Source organism: Oncorhynchus gorbuscha, linkage group LG09 (genome assembly GCF_021184085.1).
Source record: "Oncorhynchus gorbuscha isolate QuinsamMale2020 ecotype Even-year linkage group LG09, OgorEven_v1.0, whole genome shotgun sequence".
Lineage (NCBI taxonomy): Eukaryota > Metazoa > Chordata > Actinopteri > Salmoniformes > Salmonidae > Oncorhynchus > Oncorhynchus gorbuscha.
Genome location: NC_060181.1, coordinates 78,776,387 through 78,803,587, shown reverse-complemented (window position 1 = coordinate 78,803,587; position 27,201 = coordinate 78,776,387). Strand labels below are relative to the sequence as shown.

At 45.5% G+C, this 27,201-nt stretch overlaps 2 protein-coding genes across 2 annotated transcripts; both read right to left on the bottom strand.

The window, feature by feature from the left end:
• Positions 1-1,032: 1,032 nt before the first annotated feature.
• LOC124042979 (helix-loop-helix protein 2-like) lies at positions 1,033-3,975 on the bottom strand. Its single transcript, XM_046361145.1, has 2 exons — positions 3,437-3,975; positions 1,033-2,558 (listed from the first exon to the last, which is right to left on the bottom strand). Exon 2 carries the CDS (start codon positions 2,504-2,506, stop codon positions 2,147-2,149), a length of 360 nt encoding a protein of 119 aa, XP_046217101.1. The 5' UTR covers positions 2,507-2,558; positions 3,437-3,975; the 3' UTR covers positions 1,033-2,146.
• Positions 3,976-21,741: 17,766 nt separating this feature from the next.
• Positions 21,742-24,631, bottom strand: LOC124042978 (zona pellucida sperm-binding protein 3-like). The gene is made up of 9 exons (XM_046361144.1): positions 24,130-24,631; positions 23,883-24,001; positions 23,690-23,793; positions 23,406-23,583; positions 23,063-23,180; positions 22,630-22,721; positions 22,457-22,548; positions 22,037-22,186; positions 21,742-21,917 (listed from the first exon to the last, which is right to left on the bottom strand). The coding sequence occupies exons 1-9, from the start codon at positions 24,559-24,561 to the stop codon at positions 21,784-21,786; spliced, it is 1,419 nt and encodes a 472-aa protein (XP_046217100.1). The 5' UTR covers positions 24,562-24,631; the 3' UTR covers positions 21,742-21,783.
• Between the last annotated feature and the right edge of the window lie 2,570 nt (positions 24,632-27,201).

Genomic DNA, 27,201 nt, shown 5'->3' with positions numbered 1-27,201 from the left:
AAAGAAGAAAGGATATAATCCCTTTATGATATTTGTAATTAACATTTTGTGGTCTGTGGAAAATGTAAAGAAATGCTTCATATAGGATACAATGTATTACTTGACTCTGATTCAGAGAGTTTGGGCTAAATGCGGTAGACACATTTCAGTTGAATGCATTCAGTTGTCCAACTGATAAGTTGTCCCATTTCACTTCCCTTTCATATGTAGGCTACGTGATATTTCATTTGACTCTCTCCTGGCATTTAGTTAATGCAAGCTCTCTAGCTATCAGGTGTTACTTGATGTAGCCTATAGCCTATATATATTTGTATTGTTTAGTTGTAATGAATTACCTGTAACAAAGTAGCAGTCTGTTTCAATAGTTTTTGTTGTCTTACGAATTAGAACTACAACATGCTTCTACTGCATTCACAAAACCGATATGAACTTCCATGTAGAAAATCTTGTTTGTTTATAAATATTTTATGTTTTTCATGTAGGATTTTCTGTGATGCTTTTAGGTCGAATTATTTATCAATGTTCAAATAATTAACGGTAGGCTATGTCATTATTATTTCTGTCACGAATAAGCTCTTTGTCCAGCCAATATGCTTTCTTTTCTCTTGTCCATAATTCCCAAGTCACCTCTCCCTAAAAGCGCGTGTGTGTGCGCGCGTGTGTGTGTGCGTGTGCCCGCCCGTGTCCCGGGGGACGTGGCAGACGGATGGGTGGTAATGTGGTTGTCTCGGCTCGTCTGGAGGAACACCTGCCCGGTCCGTGGGGAGAGCGTCTGTCCACCGAACACGGAGGGAAGCTCCGGCTCGGACACTGGCCCAGTGCCCCAGACCTCGCCTCTCCAATCTGGAGAAAATATGAAATACCCTGGCGTCACCCACATCGTTAGCAGATTTTTTTGTTTTTCGAAATTCCACCTGAACGTCTATCTATTCAGAATGTCCATACAACACCAAACATTTAAGAATATTTTAACTTAAAAATCTGTTTATTTGATTGAACAAATTCTGTTTATATGTTTCATATCCATGGGTTACTATGAAAGGACGCCCTGAAATGTTAAGCAATCTTTGGAAAGCAGGTATTGGCTACAGTAAACTATGGAGTTTTTGTCACCCAAAAAATGTTAGTCTAACAAAAGCACGAAACCAACAAACTTCGGGACAATCGAAAAATCGAACAATTAAATTATCAGCCTAAATCTGAGACTGTCTCACCATACTAAACGAAATATTGCAATTTCCCTTGCAACCTTTGGACTTAAACAAGGATTTCACATTTTTTGGGGAAAATGTTAAACAGATCAAATCTGATAAAAACTGCAATTAAAGAGCAACAATATCCATATGCATGTGCAAACACCAGACATAAGACATGACACAATGTAAACATTCATTGACAAATAAATAACTTACTAGGCCTAATCCACAACCAACAATGAACACAATATAAAACAACTACTTTCTGTAAATAAGTGCCCAGTTATATTATATTGTGAACATCAGTGCTGATTTCAGCACGTCTCTGCAGCTATAGGTCCTTTAAATCAGCCCTGTCCATGGAGAGAAGTTTGGCCCTGGCAGTAAAGTCTATAAGCTAACAGTACTATACCTTTCAATATTAGGAACATGGGCCTACAAGAAGTAGGACAACCCGACATTATTGCATTTTCTGACACAACAAATTTGGATTGAGGTGACTCAGCAGCAGCACTGAATAAGTCTGTGGGGAAGTCCAGAGGGGCAGCAGTTTCTTTCCATCACAGCACTGTGAAAGACAGAGAGACATTAGGTCCTGCTTTATTATGTGTCCCTGGCCCAGTGGCACCACACCAGGGGACTTCACAGACACAATAGGCACGACAGGGCTCCGAGGCCAGATATGTGGCAACAATGTCCATCTTTCTCGGTCTCCATGGGAAGATTTCAATTACATACTCCTTGCGTCCTCTCTCCTCTCTCCTTGTCTCCTTTTCAAAACCCATTGGAGGAGACGGTCAGAGAGGAGGATCCTCTGGTTTTCTCATCCAATTCGTTTTGAGAAGGAGTAGAGAAGAAAGGAGAGAGGATGCGAAGAGTATGCAATTGAGATCTTCCCCATGTTCAGTCTTCTCTCCTTCACTGACAGATGTCCATCCCTAACGCCTGCTCTATGCGTCCAGCACATGGTTGAGGTAGGTGATGTAGCAGATTGCCAGCCGGAGGATCTCAATCTTGGACAGCTTCTTGTCTGGCGGAAGTGTCGGGAGAAGTTTCCTCAGCTCGGCGAACCCAACGTTGAAGGCCTCAACGCGAATGCGCTCTCTCGTGGCGTGTGCGGACCGGTACTTGTCTGTGGCACGCCGCCGCCTCCTCTTCTCCTCCCTGCTGAGGGAAGGCATGGACAGAGATCGCGCCTTGCCCTGGCCTTCTGCGGGCTCCGCAGGCATGGGGGCACACTCCATCTTGATGCCGTTCAGCAGGGTCTCTGTGGGCAGCCCGGCATCTGGCTGGTCTGGACTTAGCATCATCTTCAAGCAGTCCGTTCTGTGATCAGTTTTCAGATCAAAGGTTCAACAACCCCTGTGTGAGAGATATGGGTTTAGTCTTATAACAGAGGAGAGATCAGGGGTGAGAATATGTTAGGTTTCTGTGGACAATTAGATTTTTAAAAGTGAGAGAATATTTTGGTGAGATGCATGTTCGCACTCCTGTTGTGAACTGTCCTTGGTGCTGATTCTAACAACTCACTTAATTGTCTAGGCCTATTAGGCAGCTCAATTCTGATATTTTTCTGGCCAATCAGATCAGCTCTGAAAAAGATCTGATGTGATTGGTCAAAAGAACAATTAGTGGCAAAAATATCAGAAGTGGACTGCCTGTGTAAACACAATCCATATGGATTGTCTTATCTGGATTTTTAAAACGCGCTATGTAGTAGGGTCTATCGAAATAGCCTATTAGCCTACTACTCATAAAGTTGAGCAATTCTGGCTAGTCTGCCCATTTTAAAATAGTCTCGTCTGGCCATTTCATGGGAACAAATGTCCACAGGCTGCATTCGATTAAAACCGATAGCTGCGAACATACATCACATAACACAGCAGACACGAATTAAGACTTAATTGAAATTAATTATTGGGAGAGCTCTGAATTCACGTGAGCAGCTGACCATCTGTCTCGCAGACGATTCGCGTGCTGTGTAGGCTATGAATGGATGACGCGCGTCTGGAATATGCTGATATACAAACGAGATATCCTTTATGCGCGTTATATAAAGGCACAATATTTATCATGTTACTTTTAGTTTAGAGGGGATAACATAAATAATTATACAACACTGGAATTATTTCCATATCAAAATAACATCATCATATGAAAATGGAAACAGATAGGCCTATAAAACGTTCTTATGTTCTTCCAAAAATGTTTGTTTCAATTGTAGGAATGTTTAAACTCACCTTATACATTTGTTGAACTTTATCCAAGAAGGGTGTACCGCTGAGGAGTTATTTCCACGTTAAAAACTGTGACTCTTGTTGGTTTCTCTAACGATCAAACATTTCCAACCCTTCTCATCAACATTTCACGTTCGAGAAAAACTCAATTTAAAGGTGATGCCATCAAAGGTCTTCAAATGAGATGTTTGACTATTCAAAACTATTTTACGAGCCTATTAACTAGGCTATAACCAGGTGTTAATGTTTTCTTTCACTTTTTCGCAGCATCACTTGATTGTCTGAGGATAAAGATCTTCAGAAGTGTTGTCTCTTGACCTCTGCTAAAGGAAAACAAAGAAAGTTGTCGTCAGGACAGGGTGCGCTCGTGGACAGAACGACTGCTCCTGTAGTCCGTCTTGTTTTTCCGTGATATTATGATCATATCAGATGCACTATAGTAAACTGCATGCCAGGGGCCATTCTTCTGTGAGGGGACCGATTACAGGGAAACCTTCTGCCTCCTCTAGACTTGTCTCTCCTTCACACGTGCTGACCCTCTTGCGCGTGCCATATCGTGTGAGAGATAAGACGAGCGGACCCCTAATAAAGCCTCCCGCGGAGTGACGGCACAAGAAGCAATACATGTGGAATTGTATTGTCTGCTTTTCTCTTCTTACACCCTCCCTCCTTATTTCCTCTGCAGGGATATATGGACACCAATGGTGACATATGGTAGTGTGTATTGGACAGATCCCGGTTCTGGACACACACTTTAATCATTTGACTAAATGTGTTCCTGAGATGATCATGATGTCCATAAGTGACAGGACACCATCTTGATAAATCAGTTTTATTGATGTAATGCAACTGTTTGGTAATGATTTTCGTCTGTTTCTGTGCCTGGTGTGGGGGCACTGTGTGCTTAATTTGTTGTATGTGTTATTGTATGTATGTTTCGAACTGCTTTGCTTTATCTTGGCCAGGTCACAGTTGAAAATGAGAACTTGTTATCAACTGGCATACCTGGTTAAATAAAGGTGAAATATAAAAAAATAAAATGAAAAAATGTGTATCAATATGTCATCTCCAACACACAAATCAACTCCATTACTGAATCAACCTGAAACAGCTGCTATCTTACTGGCCCATCCACTCACACGTAGCTGACCACCACAGTCAAAGCAGATAGCCACCAGCCTGTTTTAGGAGCACCTTTAGTATTGAATAAGTCAAACGGTCTAATGGTCTGAGGCAGCCCAGCCTTGGTGAACATGGTCCTGGTGATGAAAAATGCAGGTTTAACAGCTCAATACGCTCATAGACGGTCTGGGAGCAGTAAAGGAGGAGAGAAGATAGGGTTTTGTCACCTCAGATGCTGTAAAACGACAGAATTACACCTGCTCTGCTATCACTGTCACTTTAATAGGACTGGGGAGTTAATGGAGCTACTCTACAAGGTTTGTAGGGTGAGGTGGAGGAGAGATGGAGGATATATTGGAAGTCACGTGTTTCACTGTATAACCAATGAGAGACGTAAACAGACCAACAGCAAGCTCAATAAACGTTACTCTATTACTTGGACCAGTTTCCTCAAATATCATTATATTAAGCTCATGCTACCACAATACATGTACAATATGCCCACTCACACTCAGAAAAACAAGCAGACTCGAATAAATGAATGAAACCGCATAGATGAGAAAGGAACATAAGGCACCATGGTGTGGCCCCATCCCAGTCAGACTGTGTAGGGGTGTCGTGGGAATAAAGAGGCCATAGGTCCAGCAGCCATACTGCCAGAATGAACACACACTGTCACAGGGGAGGGGTGTGTGTGTGTGTGTGTGTGTGTGTGTGTGTGTGTGTGTGTGTGTGTGTGTGTGTGTGTGTGTGTGTGTGTGTGTGTGTGTGTGTGTGTGTGTGTGTGTGTGTGTGTGTGTGTGTGTGTGTGTGTGTGTGTGTGGGTGTAGGTCAGAAAAAAAGTGTGTGTGTGTGTGTATAGTGCGTGTCCCACAGTAAAACAGCTGTTTACAGTAATTGGAACTTACAGAGGGTAGAGTACTGCACCTCTCACCTTGGCTCATAGGCCAGGGGTGAAGTAGAACAGGACCGAGCCAGACTGAGGGGTGTCATACAAGGCCAGGGGTGAAGTAGAACAGGACCGAGCCAGACTGAGGGTGTCAAACAAGGCCAGGGGTGAAGTAGAACAGGACCGAGCCAGACTGAGGGGTGTCATACAAGGCCAGGGGTGAAGTAGAACAGGACCGAGCCAGACTGAGGGGTGTCATACAAGGCCAGGGGTGAAGTAGAACAGGACCGAGCCAGACTGAGGGGTGTCATACAAGGCCAGGGGTGAAGTAGAACAGGACCGAGCCAGACTGAGGGGTGTCATACAAGGCCAGGGGTGAAGTAGAACAGGACCGAGCCAGACTGAGGGGTGTCAAACAAGGCCAGGGGTGAAGTAGAACAGGACCGAGCCAGACTGAGGGGTGTCAAACAAGGCCAGGGGTGAAGTAGAACAGGACCGAGCCAGACTGAGGGTGTCAAACAAGGCCAGGGGTGAAGTAGAACAGGACCGAGCCAGACTGAGGGTGTCAAACAAGGCCAGGGGTGAAGTAGAACAGGACCGAGCCAGACTGAGGGTGTCAAACAAGGCCAGGGGTGAAGTAGAACAGGACCGAGCCAGACTGAGGGGTGTCATATAAGGCCAGGGGTGAAGTAGAACAGGACCGAGCCAGACTGAGGGGTGTCATACAAGGCCAGGGGTGAAGTAGAACAGGACCGAGCCAGACTGAGGGGTGTCAAACAAGGCCAGGGGTGAAGTAGAACAGGACCGAGCCAGACTGAGGGGTGTCATACAAGGCCAGGGGTGAAGTAGAACAGGACCGAGCCAGACTGAGGGTGTCAAACAAGGCCAGGGGTGAAGTAGAACAGGACCGAGCCAGACTGAGGGGTGTCATACAAGGCCAGGGGTGAAGTAGAACAGGACCGAGCCAGACTGAGGGGTGTCATACAAGGCCATGGGTGAAGTAGAACAGGACCGAGCCAGACTGAAGGGTGTCAAACAAGGCCAGGGGTGAAGTAGAACAGGACCGAGCCAGACTGAGGGGTGTCATATAAGGCCAGGGGTGAAGTAGAACAGGACCGAGCCAGACTGAGGGGTGTCATATAAGGCCAGGGGTGAAGTAGAACAGGACCGAGCCAGACTGAGGGGTGTCATATAAGGCCAGGGGTGAAGTAGAACAGGACCGAGTCAGACTGAGGGGCCAGGGGTGAAGTAGAACAGGACCGAGCCAGACTGAGGGGTGTCATACAAGGCCAGGGGTGAAGTAGAACAGGACCGAGCCAGACTGAGGGGTGTCAAACAAGGCCAGGGGTGAAGTAGAACAGGACCGAGCCAGACTGAGGGGTGTCAAACAAGGCCAGGGGTGAAGTAGAACAGGACCGAGCCAGACTGAGGGGTGTCATACAAGGCCAGGGGTGAAGTAGAACAGGACCGAGCCAGACTGAGGGTGTCAAACAAGGCCAGGGGTGAAGTAGAACAGGACCGAGCCAGACTGAGGGGTGTCATACAAGGCCAGGGGTGAAGTAGAACAGGACCGAGCCAGACTGAGGGGTGTCAAACAAGGCCAGGGGTGAAGTAGAACAGGACCGAGCCAGACTGAGGGGTGTCATACAAGGCCAGGGGTGAAGTAGAACAGGACCGAGCCAGACTGAGGGGTGTCAAACAAGGCCAGGGGTGAAGTAGAACAGGACCGAGCCAGACTGAGGGGTGTCATACAAGGCCAGGGGTGAAGTAGAACAGGACCGAGCCAGACTGAGGGGTGTCATATAAGGCCAGGGGTGAAGTAGAACAGGACCGAGCCAGACTGAGGGGTGTCATATAAGGCCAGGGGTGAAGTAGAACAGGACCGAGTCAGACTGAGGGGCCAGGGGTGAAGTAGAACAGGACCGAGCCAGACTGAGGGGTGTCAAACAAGGCCAGGGGTGAAGTAGAACAGGACCGAGCCAGACTGAGGGGTGTCAAACAAGGCCAGGGGTGAAGTAGAACAGGACCGAGCCAGACTGAGGGGTGTCATACAAGGCCAGGGGTGAAGTAGAACAGGACCGAGCCAGACTGAGGGTGTCATACAAGGCCAGGGGTGAAGTAGAACAGGACTGAGCCAGACTGAGGGGTGTCATACAAGGCCAGGGGTGAAGTAGAACAGGACCGAGCCAGACTGAGGGGTGTCAAACAAGGCCAGGGGTGAAGTAGAACAGGACCGAGCCAGACTGAGGGTGTCAAACAAGGCCAGGGATGAAGTAGAATAGGACCGAGCCAGACTGAGGGGTGTCATACAAGGCCATGGGTGAAGTAGAACAGGACCGAGCCAGACTGAGGGGTGTCATACAAGGCCAGGGGTGAAGTAGAACAGGACCGAGCCAGACTGAAGGGTGTCAAACAAGGCCAGGGGTGAAGTAGAACAGGACCGAGCCAGACTGAGGGGTGTCAAACAAGGCCAGGGGTGAAGTAGAACAGGACCGAGCCAGACTGAGGGGTGTCATACAAGGCCAGGGGTGAAGTAGAACAGGACCGAGCCAGACTGAGGGTGTCAAACAAGGCCAGGGGTGAAGTAGAACAGGACCGAGCCAGACTGAGGGGTGTCATACAAGGCCAGGGGTGAAGTAGAACAGGACCGAGCCAGACTGAGGGGTGTCAAACAAGGCCAGGGGTGAAGTAGAACAGGACCGAGCCAGACTGAGGGGTGTCATACAAGGCCAGGGGTGAAGTAGAACAGGACCGAGCCAGACTGAGGGGTGTCATACAAGGCCAGGGGTGAGGAGTGGGGAGGTTCAGTGCTATCATGTAATTAGGCTGTTTCTCTGTCAAACCAACTTCCCCCTCCCCCACACACACAGACACTGTCACCACTCATCACAGACTCACATATAAACACACTGTTTCCCTGTAACTCTACAATGCATAATATGACAACGGTACCACATGAAAACTAACTTATGAAGTAATTTACTATTAATGCTTGAAAAATACTTGCATAACGAAGCCCAGAGGTTAGGGTTATGGGAGGAGTCATGTTGTGTACTATGAAAAGGAAGTGGCTCAGTTCAGTGGGGATGGATTCTACCAACTTGTGCTCTCTCCAGCGTGCTGTAGCCTACCAACCAGTTAGCCACCCAAACAATGGACCATTATGGGAAGCCCTCATTGTATAGTACAACAGTAACAATATGGCAAATTTATTTTCAAGTATATTTCTGTATGGATAAACCAAAGTAAGACTCTCCCCCTTCTCTTCTTCCTCTGCTCCACTCTCTCTCATTCTTTCCCTCTCTCTCTTCTGGGTACCCCAGGTCTGCTCCACTCTCTCTCATTCTTTCCCTCTCTCTCTTCTGGGTACCCCAGGTCTACTCCACTCTCTCTCATTCTTTCCCTCTCTCTCTTCTGGGTACCCCAGGTCTGCTCCACTCTCTCTCATTCTCTCCCTCTCTCTCTTCTGGGTACCCCAGGTCTGCTCCACTCTCTCTCATTCTCTCCCTCTCTCTCTTCTGGGTACCCCAGGTCTGCTCCACTCTCTCTCATTCTTTCCCTCTCTCTCTTCTGGGTACCCCAGGTCTGCTCCACTCTCTCTCATTCTTTCCCTCTCTCTCTTCTGGGTACCCCAGGTCTGCTCCACTCTCTCTCATTCTTTCCCTCTCTCTCTTCTGGGTACCCCAGGTCTGCTCCACTCTCTCTCATTCTTTCCCTCTCTCTCTTCTGGGTACCCCAGGTCTGCTTCACTCTCTCTCATTCTCTCCCTCTCTCTCTTCTGGGTACCCCAGGTCTGCTCCACTCTCTCTCATTCTTTCCCTCTCTCTCTTCTGGGTACCCCAGGTCTGCTCCACTCTCTCTCATTCTTTCCCTCTCTCTCTTCTGGGTACCCCAGGTCTGCTCCACTCTCTCTCATTCTTTCCCTCTCTCTCTTCTGGGTACCCCAGGTCTGCTCTCATTCTCTCCCTCATTCTGCTCCCTCTCTCTTCTTTCCCTCTCTCTGGGTACCCCAGGTCTGCTCCACTCTCTCTCATTCTTTCCCTCTCTCTCTTCTGGGTACCCCAGGTCTGCTCCACTCTCTCTCATTCTTTCCTCTCTCTCTTCTGGGTACCCCAGGTCTGCTCCACTCTCTCTCATTCTTTCCCTCTCTCTCTTCTGGGTACCCCAGGTCTACTCCACTCTCTCTCATTCTTTCCTCTCTCTCTTCTGGGTACCCCAGGTCTGCTCCACTCTCTCTCATTCTTTCCCTCTCTCTCTTCTGGGTACCCCAGGTCTGCTCCACTCTCTCTCATTCTTTCCCTCTCTCTCTTCTGGGTACCCCAGGTCTGCTCCACTCTCTCTCATTCTTTCCCTCTCTCTCTTCTGGGTACCCCAGGTCTGCTCCACTCTCTCTCATTCTTTCCCTCTCTCTCTTCTGGGTACCCCAGGTCTGCTCCACTCTCTCTCAATATCTCCCTCTCTCTCTTCTGGGTACCCCAGGTCTGCTCCACTCTCTCTCATTATCTCCCTCTCTCTCTTCTGGGTACCCAAGGTCTGCTCCACTCTCAATTCAATTCAATTCAATTCAATTCAATTCAAGGGCTTTATTGGCATGGGAAACATGTGTTAACATTGCCAAAGCAAGTGAGGTAGATAATATATCAAGTGAAATAAACAATAAAAATTAACAGTAGACATCACACATACAGAAGTTTCAAAACAATAAAGACATTACAAGTGTCATATTATATATATACAGTGTTTTAACAATGTACAAATGGTAAAGGACACAAGATAAAATAAATAAGCATAGATATGGGTTGTATTTACAATGGTGCGTGTTCTTCACTGGTTGCCCTTTTCTCATGGCAACAGGTCACACATCTTGCTGCTTTGATCGCACACTGTGGAATTTCACCCAGTAGATATGGGAGTTTTTCAAAATTGGATTTGTTTTCGAATTCTTTGTGGATCTGTGTAATCTGAGGGAAATATGTCTCTCTAATATGGTCATACATTGGGCAGGAGGTTAGGAAGTGCAGCTCAGTTTCCACCTCATTTTGTGGGCAGTGAGCACATAGCCTGTCTTCTCTTGAGAGCCATGTCTGCCTACGGCAGCCTTTCTCAATAGCAAGGCTATGCTCGCTGAGTCTGTACATAGTCAAAGCTTTCCTTAATTTTGGGTCAGTCACAGTGGTCAGGTATTCTGCCGCTGTGTACTCTCTGTGTAGGGCCAAATAGCATTCTAGTTTGCTCTGTTTTTTTGTTAATTCTTTCCAATGTGTCAAGTAATTATCTTTTTGTTTTCTCATGATTTGGTTGGGTCTAATTGTGCTGCTGTCCTGGGACTCTGTAGGGTGTGTTTGTGAACAGAGCCCCAGGACCAGCTTGCTTAGGGGACTCTTCTCCAGGTTCATCTCTCTGTAGGTGATGGCTTTGTTGTGGAAGGTTTGGGAATCGCTTCCTTTTAGGTGGTTATAGAATTTAACAGCTCTTTTCTGGATTTTGATAATTCGTGGGTATCGGCCTAATTCTGCTCTGCATGCATTATTTGGTGTTCTACGTTGTACACGGAGGATATTTTTTGCAGAATTCTGCGTGCAGAGTCTCAATTTGGTGTTTGTCCCATTTTGTGAAGTCTTGGTTGGTGAGCGGACCCCAGACCTCACAACCATAAAGGGCAATGGGCTCTATGACTGATTCAAGTATTTTTAGCCAAATCCTAATTGGTATGTTGAAATTTATGTTCCTTTTGATGGCATAGAATGCCCTTCTGGCCTTGTCTCTCAGATCGTTCACAGCTTTGTGGAAGTTACCTGTGGCGCTGACGTTTAGGCCAAGGTATGTATAGTTTTTTGTGTGCTCTAGGGCAACAGTGTCTAGATGGAATTTGTATTTGTGGTCCTGGTGACTGGACCTTTTTTGGAACACCATTATTTTGGTCTTACTGAGATTTACTGTCAGGGCCCAGGTCTGACAGAATCTGTGCATAAGATCTAGGTGCTGCTGTAGGTCCTCCTTGGTTGGTGACAGAAGTACCAGATCATCAGCAAACAGTAGACATTTCACTTCGGATTCTAGTAGGGTGAGGCCGGGTGCTGCAGACTTTTCTAGTGCCCGCGCCAGTTCGTTGATATATATGTTGAAGAGGGTGGGGCTTCTCTCTCATTCTCCCCCTCTCTCTCTTCTGGGTACCCCAGGTCTGCTCCACTCTCTCTCATTCTCTCTCTCTCTCTCTCTCTCTCTCTCTCTCTCTCTCTCTCTCTCTCTCTCTCTCTCTCTCTCTCTCTCTCTCTCTCTCTCTCTCTCTCTCTCTCTCTCTCTCTCTCTCTCTCTCTCTCTCTCTCTCTCTCTCTCTCTCTCTCTCTTCTGGGTACCCCAGGTCTGCTCCACTCTCTCTCATTCTCTCCCTCTCTCTCTTCTGGGTACCCAAGGTCTGCTCCACTCTCTCTCATTCTCTCCCTCTCTCTCTCTTCTGGGTACCCCAGGTCTGCTCCACTCTCTCTCATTCTCTCCCTCTCTCTCTTCTGGGTACCCAAGGTCTGCTCCACTCTCTCTCATTCTCTCCCTCTCTCTCTCTCTTCTGGGTACCCCAGGTCTGCTCCACTCTCTCTCATTCTCTCCCTCTCTCTCTTCTGGCTACCCCAGGTCTGCTCCACTCTCTCTCATTCTCTCCCTCTCTCTCTTCTGGGTACCCCAGGTCTGCTCCACTCTCTCTCATTATCTCCCTCTCTCTCTTCTGGGTACCCCAGGTCTGCTCCACTCTGTCTCATTATCTCCCCTCTCTCTCTTCTGGGTACCCCAGGTCTGCTCCACTCTCTCTCATTCTCTCTCTCTCTCTCTCTCTCTCTCTCTCTCTCTCTCTCTCTCTCTCTCTCTCTCTCTCTCTCTCTCTCTCTCTCTCTCTCTCTCTCTCTCTCTCTCTCTTCTGGGTACCCCAGGTCTGCTCCACTCTCTCTCATTCTCTCCCTCTCTCTCTTCTGGGTACCCAAGGTCTGCTCCACTCTCTCTCATTCTCTCCCTCTCTCTCTCTCTTCTGGGTACCCCAGGTCTGCTCCACTCTCTCTCATTCTCTCCCTCTCTCTCTTCTGGGTACCCAAGGTCTGCTCCACTCTCTCTCATTCTCTCCCTCTCTCTCTCTCTTCTGGGTACCCCAGGTCTGCTCCACTCTCTCTCATTCTCTCCCTCTCTCTCTTCTGGCTACCCCAGGTCTGCTCCACTCTCTCTCATTCTCTCCCTCTCTCTCTTCTGGGTACCCCAGGTCTGCTCCACTCTCTCTCATTATCTCCCTCTCTCTCTTCTGGGTACCCCAGGTCTGCTCCACTCTGTCTCATTATCTCCCCTCTCTCTCTTCTGGGTACCCCAGGTCTGCTCCACTCTGTCTCATTATCTCCCTCTCTCTCTTCTGGGTACCCCAGGTCTGCTCTAGCCTGGAAACCATCTGTTCCATCATGTAAAAGGATGGAGGGAGCCCCGAACCTTATCTCTCATCTGTCTGTGTTTGTGGAACCAAGTAAATCTGTGGCCCTTAAAATATCGGTCCTTCCTAGGGACATTTTATGAGTGTTGTTATTTTCTATTTTACTGTTGGTTCGTCAAAAAGAGTGTGGAATCAGTTGTTTGGAATGGTAATTTCTATTGAGTATTTATCTAGAAACCACCTTGCTGTTTTGTGATTGGTGGAATGTGGGTGTCAATTTAAAGAGAGAACAGGAAGTAGCTGAGTTCCTGCATGACTGTATCTGTGTGCAGTTGATGATTAAATCTACAAAATAGTGATCAGTCTCATCCCAGTTTATGTCCTCTGTAGAGTCATCCATCCACCATTGAAAGAACCATCAAAATACATATGTGTCATTGTGGAACCAAATAAAATATTCAAGTGTGTGTGTGTGTGCGTGCGTGTGCTCTCCCTGTCTCCCTTGAGTCTAGAGTGTTTGAGGAACATCTGTTACTTTCTATTAAGCCTTCTTTTTCCTTCATTTCACCATTCCTTCTCTTTCATCCCTCTCATCTTCCCTCTCTTCCTCCCTACAGTGTTTTCTTGTCCAAGGTATCGCCAAGGTCTGTATCGCCAAGGTTTTGAAGCCGTCCCATTTCTCTCACTCATATTCTGACTGTTTGCTTGTCTCTGTATCTTTCATTGTTTGAGTGGAGACTCTCATCCACTGCAGATGGTGAAGTACCATGATTGACCAACATGCAGAGTGAAACTCAGTTCAATTCTCTGTTCTCTGTTTTCTCTCTGTCTGGTTGCCATCTGCTGTCATCTTTTGTTTCTGGTGGTCTGGAATCAGAAGGCATCTAATCGATCACCTTTGTAACCATGGCTACTGGAAGACAGGAGAGGAAGGGCATGAGGGATGGAGTGAGAATTCCATTGCTTCACACACACACACACACACACACACACACACACACACACACACACACACACACACACACACACACACACACACACACACACACACACACACACACACACACACACACACACACACACACACACAGTCTGTGCGCAAAAAAACAAACATAATAGTTTTAAAAAATGATAATAATAAATCCTTTTTGCTGTATGTGTGTTGAAAATAATTTGGGTAATAATTCATCCCCTGCTTTTTGGTTCATGCTGAGACAGACTGAGCTCAGGAAAGATGCCTGCAGAAATCAATACAAATTATTCCAAGGCTTTCCATGTTATATTGATCCGATTCGGATTGTAGTTTTACAGGCAGAGGTATTTTATTTATGGACTAATACTAGCCCACCTGTATGGCTGCTAGATGTCACAGACATACACACATTGTGTGTGTGTGTGTGTGTGCGTGTCCCCACAAACTTCCCTTTAGTCATCTCCTCTCACCTGAAGCAACATTCCCCACCCCTCTGACTAAGAATGACAGGAATACAATAGAATATAGAAAATAGTACAATACAATACTGTACAGTAGTCCATCCATTCCATGTTAGCTTTGAAATCCACTCCAGTTTTTCACCCAAGCTTCCTTCCACTTAATTCCCACACTGAACAGTGATTAAAAGACAAGCAAGAAAAAACAACAACAAATCAGCAGAAAAACAAACGCTTAACAAATGTGTAATTGGTTCGGAGAAGGGTGAATGGAAAAGGAGAGGAGATGTATTCGCTGTGGGCAGAACCACACCTGAGACTGAGAGCATCACTGCTGGGCATCCCCATGTATGCATGACTGTTGGTGAAATGCTAATGTTAGCTTCCCCATTAAAAAATCCATCCACTTCAATTAGCGACGCACGCTAAGCTGCTAAATGCTACGCAAATCTCAGTGATGTATTGAAATAGGCATCAGACAGGACACCTGTTTCTGGTTTACAGGGTGTTCAGGAGGGAACTGGATGGGTATGTCAATGTCACAGGGGTTCCTCTGAACTGAGACCTGTAATCAACAGGAGAGAACTGGATGGGTATGTCAATGTCACAGGGGTTCCTCTGAACTGAGACCTGTAATCAACAGGAGAGAACTGGATGGGTATGTCAATGTCACAGGGGTTCCTCTGAACTGAGACCTGTAATCAACAGGAGAGAACTGGATGGGTATGTCAATGTCACAGGGGTTCCTCTGAACTGAGACCTGTAATCAAAGTGAGACCTGTAATACACAGAAATGGAGAAAGAGAGAGTGAGGAGAGAGAGAGAGAGAGGTTAGAAAGAGAGATTACCACTTGCCTCTATCCAACCATAATGACCCATAGTGTCACAAGGAGTGACTCTGAACAACATATGTCAGGATCAATGAACTAGTATATGGTAGATCTGTAACATGCTACTGTAATGTACAGACCCACACAAGATACTTTCACCAGAATGTCTATTATAAACACCCTCTGTGTTGGAGCTCTCTCTGTTATGGATGAGTGAACATCACTTCAGCCCCTTGGCCCTGTGGGATTATGGGTAAAGAAAACAGAAAACATCCAAAGATGGGTGCCCAATCATCCTTGAGAGGAGAAGAAAAAGGCAGAGAGGAGTGAAAGGAGATGTAGGGAGGAGGCAGGAAAGGAGTGAATAGGAGAGGAGAGGAGTAAAGCAGAGGACAGGAGATAAGGAGAGTAACACACTCCCTTGGAGGATGTGAGTGACCTTTCCACTATACGACTATGCAGTAAACTCAGGGTCTAATGCATTTATTCAGTCCTGACTGTGACACACTGTGCTCTGAAGGTCGTCACGCAGCTCAGTATAATCTATACAGGCTGACATCACTTACCGTATGTGTGCTGCACTGGGACATGCAGAATGTGTGTGCGTGAATGTGTCTATATATATGTGTGTGTGTGTTTATATATATATGCGTGTGTGTGTGTGTGACTGTGCAACAGGACCACTCTTGTCTGTTTGCTCACTTCCACAGATGTGTGTTTGCCTGTAAGCTCTGAGTGAGTCTCTGAGTGAGTCTGTTGTGTCTCTGTCTCCATAGATGCTCATCTCTCCCTCTAGGGATCTATCCAATTTTCCAGACACTGATTAAGCCTAGTTTAGGACTAAAGCATTGAAAGAGCTTTTTAGTCCAGAACTTCACTGAACCTAAATGGTTCCATATAGAACACTACATGGTGCAATTTATGAATTATGGCTACTACTATAAAATAGTCATATTTTGAGCTAAGAATGTATTCTAATAAACAAATAATGGACAAATGTACACCAGCATAGTTTTCAGAAGTTATTGTCATTACTTGCGTTGGTGGCTCGGGGGGAATCTCTTTGTTTGAATAATGGCCCTCGTCAATACATGTTGGTCATTAGTTACAGTGAACAGAAATGTATCTTCTGCTCATTAGTTGCCCCAATCTAGTACTGGGTCAAACCCCCTTTGCCTGCAGAACAGCTTGAATTTTTGGGGGGAATGGAAACATTGCTGAATAGGTATTAAGAGACCTTTCCTGTGCCAGGAAAACTTCCCCACACCATTACACCACCACCACCAGCCTGTACTGTTGACACCAGGAGGGATGGGGCCATGGCTCATGCTGCTTACGCAAAATTCTGTAACAGGGATTTGTCAGGCCAGGCAATGTTTTTCCACTCAACTGTCCAGTGTTGTTCTTCTTGTTTTTAGCTGATAGGAGTGGAACACGGTGTGGTCGTCTGCTGCAATAGCCCATGTGTGACAAGGACCAACGGGTTGTGCATTCCGAGATGCTGTTCTGCACAACACTGTTGTACTGCGCCATTATTTGCCTGTTTGTGACCCACCTGTTAGCTTGCACGATTCTTGCCATTCTCCATCGACCACTCATCAACAAGCTGTTTTTGCCCATAGGTCTTCTGCTGACTGGATGTTTTTTGTTTGTGGCAGTCTCAGTAAATCCTAGACACTGTCAGGAGGCCGGCCGCTTCTGAGATACTGGAACCGGCTCATTAGGCACTGATGAACAAATCACGCTCAAAGTCACTTAGGCCACTAGTTTTGCCCATTCTAACATTCAATCAAACAGTAACTGAATGCTTCAATGCCTGTCTGCCTGCTTTATATAGCAAGCCATGGCCATGTGACACTGTTTGTAGGAGCAAACCATTTTGTGAACGGGTGGTATACCTAATAAACTGGCCACTGAGTGTCTATATATGAACCTTTTTTAGTAGTGTTCTTTAATCCCATCCAAAGAACCAAAAGGTTAGAATCCCACAAAAACGGTTTTCTAAGAGTGAATACACTATTTTCTGGGCTTAACCTGTTGCTAGGTAACCCTGGGTCACAGCTGTTGGCTAAGTCAGACCCTTATTCTTCCATTATGGTAAATCTGGGCCTAATGTATTAGTCTGATACAGGCAGGATGAGCCAGGATGAGCTTGTACAGGAGTAGGGCCTTGCAAAAAGCTACTGCACAACTCAATGCTATACCCAATTTCTGCTGCATTTCTTATGAAACTGTAAAGACATTCTATTTAATATGGACTATTTATGGAGATAAATTGGACCTTCTACCTGTCTGACGAGGACCTAAAGTATATCTGCATATCTGTCTCACCCAGCAGTCTGCTTTAGACCGACTCCCATGGTGATGTTGTTAGCAAGATTCGATGTTTGTGACATGGGGAAACAGGGCTTCGTGCCCTCTTCTATCTCGATTGTCTGTGTATAATTTACACACATAGGCCTACCACAGGACGATTGATTATGGGATGATGAGGTCACACTAACCCGAGGGAGCGCCAAATAATTCATCCCCATGGACAGCACGCAGTTATTGGCTCTACTGAAAGATTGACGAAAATTGAGCTCAAAATCAGCACCATGGACGAGCATTGGTGTGGCTCCACGAAGCTGTCCATGGTCTTGAATTGTAGTTTAAATTGACAGCTCTTAAAAGTGTCCTGCTGTGACATCCATCAATTTGAGGTTTGGACATATTTGGTAGGACAAAATGTCATGAACACTATTAAGTGGTGGAACCAATCAATCCTCCCGTTTTAACTCCATGATTTAATTAGAGAGCGTGGATGCTCCAATTAAGTAAACACGCTTTTGAGAAGTTGCTCTTCTGGTGAGAGGATCGTTTTTTTGATGCTTTAAATCTCGGACAGTTCTGCTAGGCCGTTTTTGATCAAAACCCAACGCACCTGCACTTCTAGAAACAGTCTCTCCCTCGAGACCCGGGGGCGTAGTCTCCCCTGGCTTGCGCCTCAACCTAATTACGCGCCATCTGCCCATCTCCTCGCGCCTCCACCAAAGCCGTGGCTGATTGTTATAATATTATACGGAGCAAAGGGATGCAACTGGGGGACAGGGAATGAAGAGTGACGGAACGGGAATTAATCGAATCTAGCAGCAGAACCCGAGCCATTCCCTTCAAGGATGGATGGACGGACCCGAACCTGCCCAAAAACCAATCCCATTATTTATAAACCCACAGCTGTTGACCGAAGGATGGAAAATTAGGGTTTGTTTGGACATTTTAACTGTTCTTTTTTCTTGGGAAGTCCACACACTGTGGAATAACACATGCAAATCGATTGCTCAGTTTGTGCGTTGAATGTGATTTACCAGGTCTAGTGACAAAAAAATGTGTTGAAGTTAACTATAGGACAAGAAAATCTCATGGTTCCCTACCATGCCTAGCCAAGATATAGGCCTACATACAGACCTCATAGGCAGCTTTTTTTGTCTGCTCGTAAGCCTACATTATTGGATGGTGTCACGAGAACAGAAGGATTTATACTGAACAAAAATAAAAACGTAACATGTAAAGTGTTGGTCCCATGTTTCATGAGCTGAATAAGAGATCCCAGAAATTGTCCATACTCACAAAAAGCATATTTGTCTCCAAATTTGTTCACATCCCTGTTAGTGAGCGTTTCTCCTTTGCCAAGATAATCCATCCACCTGACAGGTGTGGCATATCAAGAAACTGACTAAACAGCATGACCATTACACAGGTGCAGCTTGTGCTGGGGACAATAAAAGGCCACTCAAAAATGTGCAGTTTTGTCACACAACACAATGCCACAGATGTCTCAAGTTGAGGGAGCGTGCAATTAGCATGCTGACTGCAGGAATGTCCACGAGCACTGTTGCTAACATCGTTTTAGAGAATTTGGCAAGACATCCAACCGGCCTCACAACCACAGACCACGTACAACCACGCCAGCCCAGGACCTCCACGTCCAGCTTCTTTTCCTGCGGGATCACCTGAGACCAGCCACCTGGACAGCTAATGAAACCGAGGAGTAGTTCTGTCTGTAATAAAGCCCTTGTGGGGAAAAACAAATTCTGATTGACTGGGCCTGGCTCCCCAGTGGGTGGGCGTATGCCCTCCCAGGCTCACCCATGGCTGCACCCCTGCCCAGTCATGTGAAATTAAAAGATTAGGGCCTAATGACTTTATTTAAATTGACTGATTTCCTTATATGAACTGTAACTCTGTAAAATCGTTGAAATTGTTGCATTTATATTTTTGTTCAGTATATATATATATACACACACAAGCCACACCAATAACGTTGGAATCCATCTCAAATAAAACCGATAATTTAACACTGTTTGACAGCATTGCAAGGAAACGATAGACAACGAGACCACATCTAACGCCTCTATTGGAAGTTGTTCCATGTAGCCCGAGCATTTAATCGGAATTTCCTTATAATGTAGCCTGTGTGTTCCCAATACATAGGCCTAAGGTTGGGGAGTAGCTGATTATTGATATTGGATTAGTTTTACATTTAGAAACTCAAAAAGGTACATTACTGATTACAGTTTTGGAAAGGTAACTAGCACAAAATAAAAAGGCATTTTAATTAAATGAAGAGTCCCTTGGTCCTCCTTTCTTTTTGAAAGTAACAGATTGCATTTAGAAAGTAACCTACCCCACCCAGGTCGAGCCTACAGTATTATAACTGCGATATTGCCACCATCAGAATATACACAAATGATCAATGGATGGCTCAAAACAGTAGAAATGCTAATAAAATAAGTGAACCACCATTAATGGATGCTGCACCTGGTACCAGGCAGTCGAACTTCAGTTTACATATTGTACAACAGCTTTTGAAACTAGTGTCATTTCCTGATTGAAAATACATTATACACAGCATCTTCTAATCAGCAGGTTTGCATGGGCAGGAATTTCAGCTTTCCATGGTGACATCCCAATGTGGTAAATTGGTTAATAGTTCCAAACCTCTGCCACTGAGGGCTAGTTCTCCTCGCCACTCAATCTACACCCCAAATAGCCCCAGCAAAATTCTTGCTTGAGAATACACTAGTATGTGGACACCCCTTCGAGTGGATGCGGTTATTTCAGCCACCCCCGTTGCTGACAGGTGAATAAAAGCAAGCACACCGCCACACAATCTTTATAGACTAACATTAGCAGAAGAATAAACCGAACTGAAGAGCCCAGTAACTTTCAAAGTGACAGTCACAGGATGCCACCTTTCCAACATATTCCTTTGACCTTTGCAGTCAAATTTCTGCCCTGCTAGACCTGCGCCAGTCTGTAAGTAGTGTTATTGTGAAATGGAAACGCAAGCAGCAACGGCTCGGCAGCAAAGTGGATTGGCCACACAAGCTCACAGAACAGGACCGCCGAGTCCTGAAGTCCACACCATCTGGCAGTCCGATGGACAAATCTAGGTTTGGCGGCTGCCAAGACAACTCTACCTGCCCCACGGAATAGTTCCAACTGGAGGAATAATGGGTCAGACTAGGCACCTTAGTTTCAGTGAAGGGAAATGTTAACGCTACAGCATATGACATTCTAGACGATTTTGTGCTTCCAACTTTGTCACAACAGTTGGGAAGGCCCTTTCCCATTACAGCATCACAATGCCCCCGTGCACAACGCGAGGTCCATACAGAAATGGCTTGATGGGTGCGGAAAAACTGGCCTGCACAGAGACCTGACCTCAACCCCATCGAACACCTTTGGGATGAATATGGAATTCAAGCCAGGCCTAATTGCTCAACCATATTAAAATCATGATTTTGCAATTGTGTTTGATGAGCAACTTTTGGACATGTAGTTATGCTGAAAAGCCATTTCTGGCAAATTTAAATGGAACTCAAACCACAGTAACGTACTCAATTGTCACCCAGAAATTAAATTAGCTGCATTGAACCTTAGATGGTGTATGCGGGTTCCCAGATGCTCCTCTTATGAACCACACATGGGACCCGAGAACAGAATTCTGCTCCTTGGTGGATAAAGTGTGTTATGACACCATGATGTCAGCATGACTGATACTTGCAGCACAGTAGTCAGTCCAACAGGTGTAAGACTGACCTGGTTGACCATAATAACTGAAATGACAAGATTGTGGACTCTTAAGTAATGTACATTGAAGGTACAATCTTTGGTCACTTATGAATCAATAAAGTGAATGCACCATCACCACACCTTAACCAGTCAGCATTGGCTGGTCATTTTAATTGGTTTGCTACCCAAATGAGCAATGTGGTGCCAGTGCTAAAGGAGTAACAGTAAATCGTGTTCGTTACTGTGATTAGATCAGTGACATTAATTTGGTTTACGTTTTGTGTTTGTGTGCCTTTGAGGCACCGTGTCCTCCCAAAATACAGCCACAACTCATGGACCGCCATCTGGGATGCTCATCATTCACATTCAATGAAACATGTCAGACAATGGGAAACCAAATGAGTCAACCATGAAGTCTAAGATTATTACAAACAAATCAACTGGCACAGCAGGCTGACATCTGCCTCCATCTAGTGGAGGAGTGGCAGCAAGAAGCCCATCATGCATTCTGCTGGCCATCAACATCAAGCCAGTGAACCACCTCCAAGCAAAGACAAAATAAAAACACAGCACCCAGGTAGGTAGATAAAATGCATTGCTGCCAGGTTTATATGAATTTCAGTTAAAGGTTGAGGGTAAAATCACTGGAGTAGGTATTGGGCTTGTTCCTCATGTACAGGACGGTTACCAGAATGCCCACACAGAGAAGGCCCAACACCATTACCAATCCCACCACAACTGCCTCTGCAGAGACACCTAGGATACAAAAGGACTGGGATTTAACATGATCAAACAATGCTCAGGCTACATGGAACAGTTCATGTTCAGATTAACACAACTCAATTAAGGTAAAGTTTGTGTTGCAGCATAGTTACCTGCTTCAGATGGATCCTCAGCCAACATATGAGAGTGCTGTGCTTCAGCCTGCACTTGCTGCTCTCCAGCATGTACTTCCTGGTCCCATTTCAGGTAGGTGTCTTGGATAAGGATTGGCCCCAGCATAGCATCCTCTTCCCACACTACATCTGGAGAGAGAAGAACAGTCACACAGCTCTTGTATAAGGCTAATTTAGCCATTGAAATCACTTAACCAACTTCACCATATAGGTCAGATTCATTCTAGCACAATTATGCTTTTCTACATCTTCAAGCATTCCCCTGCTCCGATGTTGCATGCATACCATGTCGTTGGTCACCAGATTGCTATAACATGTTATTTGACATGCAAAATACCTACCAAGGCATTGTAAGATCTGACATGCATCAACAGAATCTGAGGGGGAACACAACCATACCTGTATCAGAGGGCAGACTCCTCCCCTTCCTCTTACCACAGGAAGTCTGACAGCAGCCACACACCGCATCATCCCCGTCAGCTCCTACCCAACTGAAGAGTGGAAGGGATTATGACGCTATACCATTGATAGGCCTCTAACAATACCAATGCCAAAGAGAAGCCCATGCATACCGGTTGGATCCAGAAGAGAAGGAGCAGGCCTTGTGCTCCATGTCTAGGGGAGCAGTTGCTACAGTGGCCTTCAGGCTACAGGTGATGTAGATCTATGAGAGATTGCTATTAACTAGTGGAAATTTAATGTGGACTCCACATACCATATGCAGTGCATACATCCCAAGTCAGATAAGTCACCTTTGTTTCTAATATTTACATTAACAGTCCTAAGCCATGCATACATATGGGCCCACATTCAATGAGTCTCAGAAGTGCTGAACTAGGATCAGTTTGACCTTTGAAACAACGAATTTGAGAGAAGACTTCATTCTAGATTAGAATTACTTAAAAACACACTGAATACAGGTCCAGATTTGGCATGTTTTAAGTAAACACCATAATGGTATAACCCCATGAAAGGCCTGTCCGCAGCCCAGACAAAGTAACTCACATTGGGGCTGGTCTGCTGCTGGAAGCGGAAGGCCTCTAGCTGGAGGTGGAGTCTGTCCAGCTGAGAGCGGACCAGGAACTGGGAGACAGAGCCTGTCTGCAGGGCATCAGTTACACACCTGGAGGGACAAAGGTAGGTTAGGAGGGTAGTGGGACATCCTGGTCCCTGTTGGTAGCTACTTGCGTGCTACAATAGCTATATAGGGATAAGGGGAAAGATTCACTTAGTACAAGAGTGAGGTGTGGAAAGCACTCATTAGGGAAGTCTAAATTCAAGACTGTTGCAGGAGGGGGGTTAATGCAAATTTAAATACAATAAAATAACCTTCCATATTGGCCCTTACCCGTGGTTCTGTATGAAGTCATATTTGGGAGCAGAGTTTGTGTCAGGGACCAGGGTGGCCACACAGCTGTCCACAAATACACGCATGGGCACATGGTGATACTGCTGCACAGACACGGCCAGATGAATAATGTCTCCCAGGAAGTAGACATTAGATGACCGCTCATACTTCCAGTCGTCTATGAAACATTTTAAACAGATGCACTCACTGTACAGTAAACAGAGCAGATGTGCATAGATGGATTAACAGTAGGCGTGCTCTATTGAGCCCAGATGATTACCCACCATTCATGAGTGCGAGGGTAAAGGTCAGGGAGTCCTCAGCTACTTTGGTAGCACTATAGGGAAGCCAGGTGGGCCTCAGGGCATTGCTGCTCACATTGAGTCTCCTGGGGTAGGCAGAGGGTAAGGGATAATGTTTCCATTGAGATCATAGTATAATGGTACATTAAGTCTGGAACTATAGTACGCCACACACCTCAGATAGTGGCACTCAATGCAGACTGTGGCATCATTGGTTCTGACAATGGAATTGACACCTTCTGGTGTTGGGGTGTAGATCAGGGTGAAGGCATAGACAAGGTAGTCCTCTGTCATCTTAAACCCCCCAAAAAAGTCAGACATTACACCATATTTAAGTAACCTTTCTGCAGTGGAAGAAATCACAGTACATGTAGAACCATATGAAATTACTAGCTAGGTATTCCAAACACTGAAGCCCTTACCTTCAGCACACTTCCACAGGTGTGCAGTTCCGACTCAAACAGCAGGACCTGGGCTGAGAGGTCCAACTCCGTGGAGACGCAACCTCCCAGGGAGACATCCGCCGCCTTCACTAGCTGGCCCGTCCCAAACAGGTCCAGTTTGGCCTCCACCCGCACCCTGCTCTCCCCACAGCGGGCCCCCACACTCCTGACAAGCTCTGGAGGGGTCAACACCACCTTCACAACAGAATGGGGATCAGAAGGCCGGGCTGTGACCTGGGGCCTGGTTTGGTCCTGCTCCCTAAGCTCAGGTTTAGTTGGTGACACATCATCGTAGTTCAATGAGACCAGTTGTCTAGCAGGCCCTCTCTGTGAGTTCCAATGTGCTTCACAAACCAAACCCAAACAGAGAAGCACAAATAAATATAGAGATCCTCGCTCCAGTTGCCCCATGATGTTGATGATGATGATGTTGATGATGATGATGATGATGATGATGATGATGATGACTATGGTCTGCTTTACAGCAACCACAATAAAGACCTCTCTGTACTAAGAACATCTTTTATAGTTACATGGCTCCTCCCTGTTTCTCGTTTAGTGAATTGCCTACCAGCTAAGATTATTACACACACCTGTCAGCATTGTTTAAACACACTGATTGGCTCTGTTCTTACACTTTGAAAAAGCCTTAGTATTTTTTCCCTTCCTTGAAGTTCTCACTGATTTAGCACAATCTAAGATGGTTGAAAACAAGGGGTCCATCACATAGCTTTTACCAATCCCGTCATGGGAGATCAGTCATTACTCACACTTTCAGCGCAGATAATATCAGCATCTTTGTCTTTGTAAATGGATTTCAAATGTAACAAGTAAAACATGAAAAATGTATCAATGTTCCTATAGTAAATTGTTCCATTCAGTATTTACACCAAGGTTGAACCCATTGTTCGTTTTCATAAAATGCACTGGAACACTGTACAATTACCACATGATGGCAGTAATACCTCCCATTTCCCAACCCTGAGCATCATTGGCGCTTCTGGAATCAAAATGTGTGTGTACATGAAAGTGTTTGCGACATCTGTTCACTCTGTAAACTGCATGGTCTGTGATATACTAGGGGACCTTTTAAAGGTGGGCCGCAGATGTTTCCTTCGTGCAGTTATAAACCCCTGGAGCCTGTGTGCCCCAGTCTGATATCTAACCTTACACAACACCAGTGGTGTAAAATACTTGAGTAAAAATACTTTCAAGTACTTAAGTATTTTTTTGGGTATCTGTACTTTACTTTACCATTTATATTTTTGACAACTTTTACTTCACTGCATTCCAAAAGAAACCTTTTGCTCCATACAGTTTTCCTGACACCCAAAAGTACTCGTTACATTTCAAATGCTTAGCAGGACAGGAAAATGGTCAAGTTCACACACTTATCTAGAGAAAATCCCTGGTCATCCATACTACCTGATCTGGAGGATTCACTAAACACAAATGCTTTGTTTGTAAATTATGTTTTAGTGTTGGAGCATGTCCCAGATCTCAGTAAATTAAAACAACAAGATGGTGCCATCTGGCTTGCTTAATACAAGGAATTTTTAATTATTTACACTTTAACTTATGATACATTTGAGCAATTACATTTACTTTTGATACTTAACTATATTTAAAGTATCTTTTAAACTTTTCCTCAAGTAGTATTTTACTGGGTGACTTTCACTTTTACTGGAGTCATTTTCTATTAAGGTATCTTTACATTTACTCAAGTATGACAATTGGATACTTTTTCCACTACTGCACAACACAGTGAGAAATACAGTGAGCATAACAAACATTAGGAACACCTCCCTAATAATGAGTTTCACTCCGCTTTTGCCATCAGAACAGCCTCAATTCATTGTGGCATGGACTCGACAAGGTGTCGAAAGCGTTCCACAGGGATGCTGGCCCACGTTGACTCCAATGCTTCCCACAGTTGTGTCAAGTTGGTTGGTTGTCCTTTGGGTGGTGGACCATCCTTGACACAAAGGGGAAATAGTTGAGGGTGTAAAACCCAGCACCGTTGCAGTTGTTGACACAAACCAGTGAGCCTGGCACCTACTAACATACCCCGTTCAAAGGCACTTAAATATTTCATATTGTCCATTCACCCTCTGAATGGCTCACATACACAATCCATGCCTCAATTGTCTCAAGGCTTAAGCATCCTTCTTTAACCTTTCCCCTCCCCTTCATCTACACAGATCTAAGTGGATTTAACAAGTGACATCAATAAGGGATCATAGCTTTCAGCTGGATTCGCCTGGTCAGTCTGTCATGGAAGGAGCAGGTGTTCATAATGTTTTGTATACTCAGTGTGTACCCCCCAGCACAACACATGATATAGGCAACACTCACAATAAACATATCCCCAGACAAAACATATGACATACATTTGAAGTCGAACGTTTACATACACCTTAGACAAATACATTTAAACTCAGTTTTTCACAATTCCTGACATTTTATCAGAGGAAAAATTCCCTGTCTTAGGTTAGTTAGGATCACCACTTTATTTTAAGAATATGAAATGTCAGAATAATAGTAGAGAGAATGATTTATTTCAGCTTTTGTTTCTTTCATCACATTCATCACAGAAGTTTACATACATTCCCAGTGGGTCAGAAGGTTACATACATTCCCAGTGGGTCAGAAGGTTACATACATTCCCAGTGGGTCAGAAGGTTACATACATTCCCAGTGGGTCAGAAGGTTACATACATTCCCAGTGGGTCAGAAGGTTACATACATTCCCAGTGGGTCAGAAGGTTACATACATTCCCAGTGGGTCAGAAGTTTACATACATTCCCAGTGGGTCAGAAGGTTACATACATTCCCAGTGGGTCAGAAGGTTACATACATTCCCAGTGGGTCAGAAGGTTACATACATTCCCAGTGGGTCAGAAGGTTACATACATTCCCAGTGGGTCAGAAGGTTACATACATTCCCAGTGGGTCAGAAGGTTACATACATTCCCAGTGGGTCAGAAGGTTACATACATTCCCAGTGGGTCAGAAGGTTAGTGGGTCAGAAGGTTACATTTCCCAGTGGG

Bases quoted from the DNA above. Each gene is read 5' to 3' on its own strand.
- LOC124042978 (XM_046361144.1), bottom strand. From the start codon at position 24,561: ATGGGGCAACTGGAGCGAGGATCTCTATATTTATTTGTGCTTCTCTGT. The intron at 23,584-23,689 runs GTGGGTAATCAT...AATGTTTCATAG, and splicing joins TACCCTCGCACTCATGAATG to ACGACTGGAAGTATGAGCGG. The intron at 22,187-22,456 runs GTATGGTTGTGT...TTCTCTCTCCAG, and splicing joins GAGTCTGCCCTCTGATACAG to ATGTAGTGTGGGAAGAGGAT.
- LOC124042979 (XM_046361145.1), bottom strand. From the start codon at position 2,506: ATGATGCTAAGTCCAGACCAGCCAGATGCCGGGCTGCCCACAGAGACC.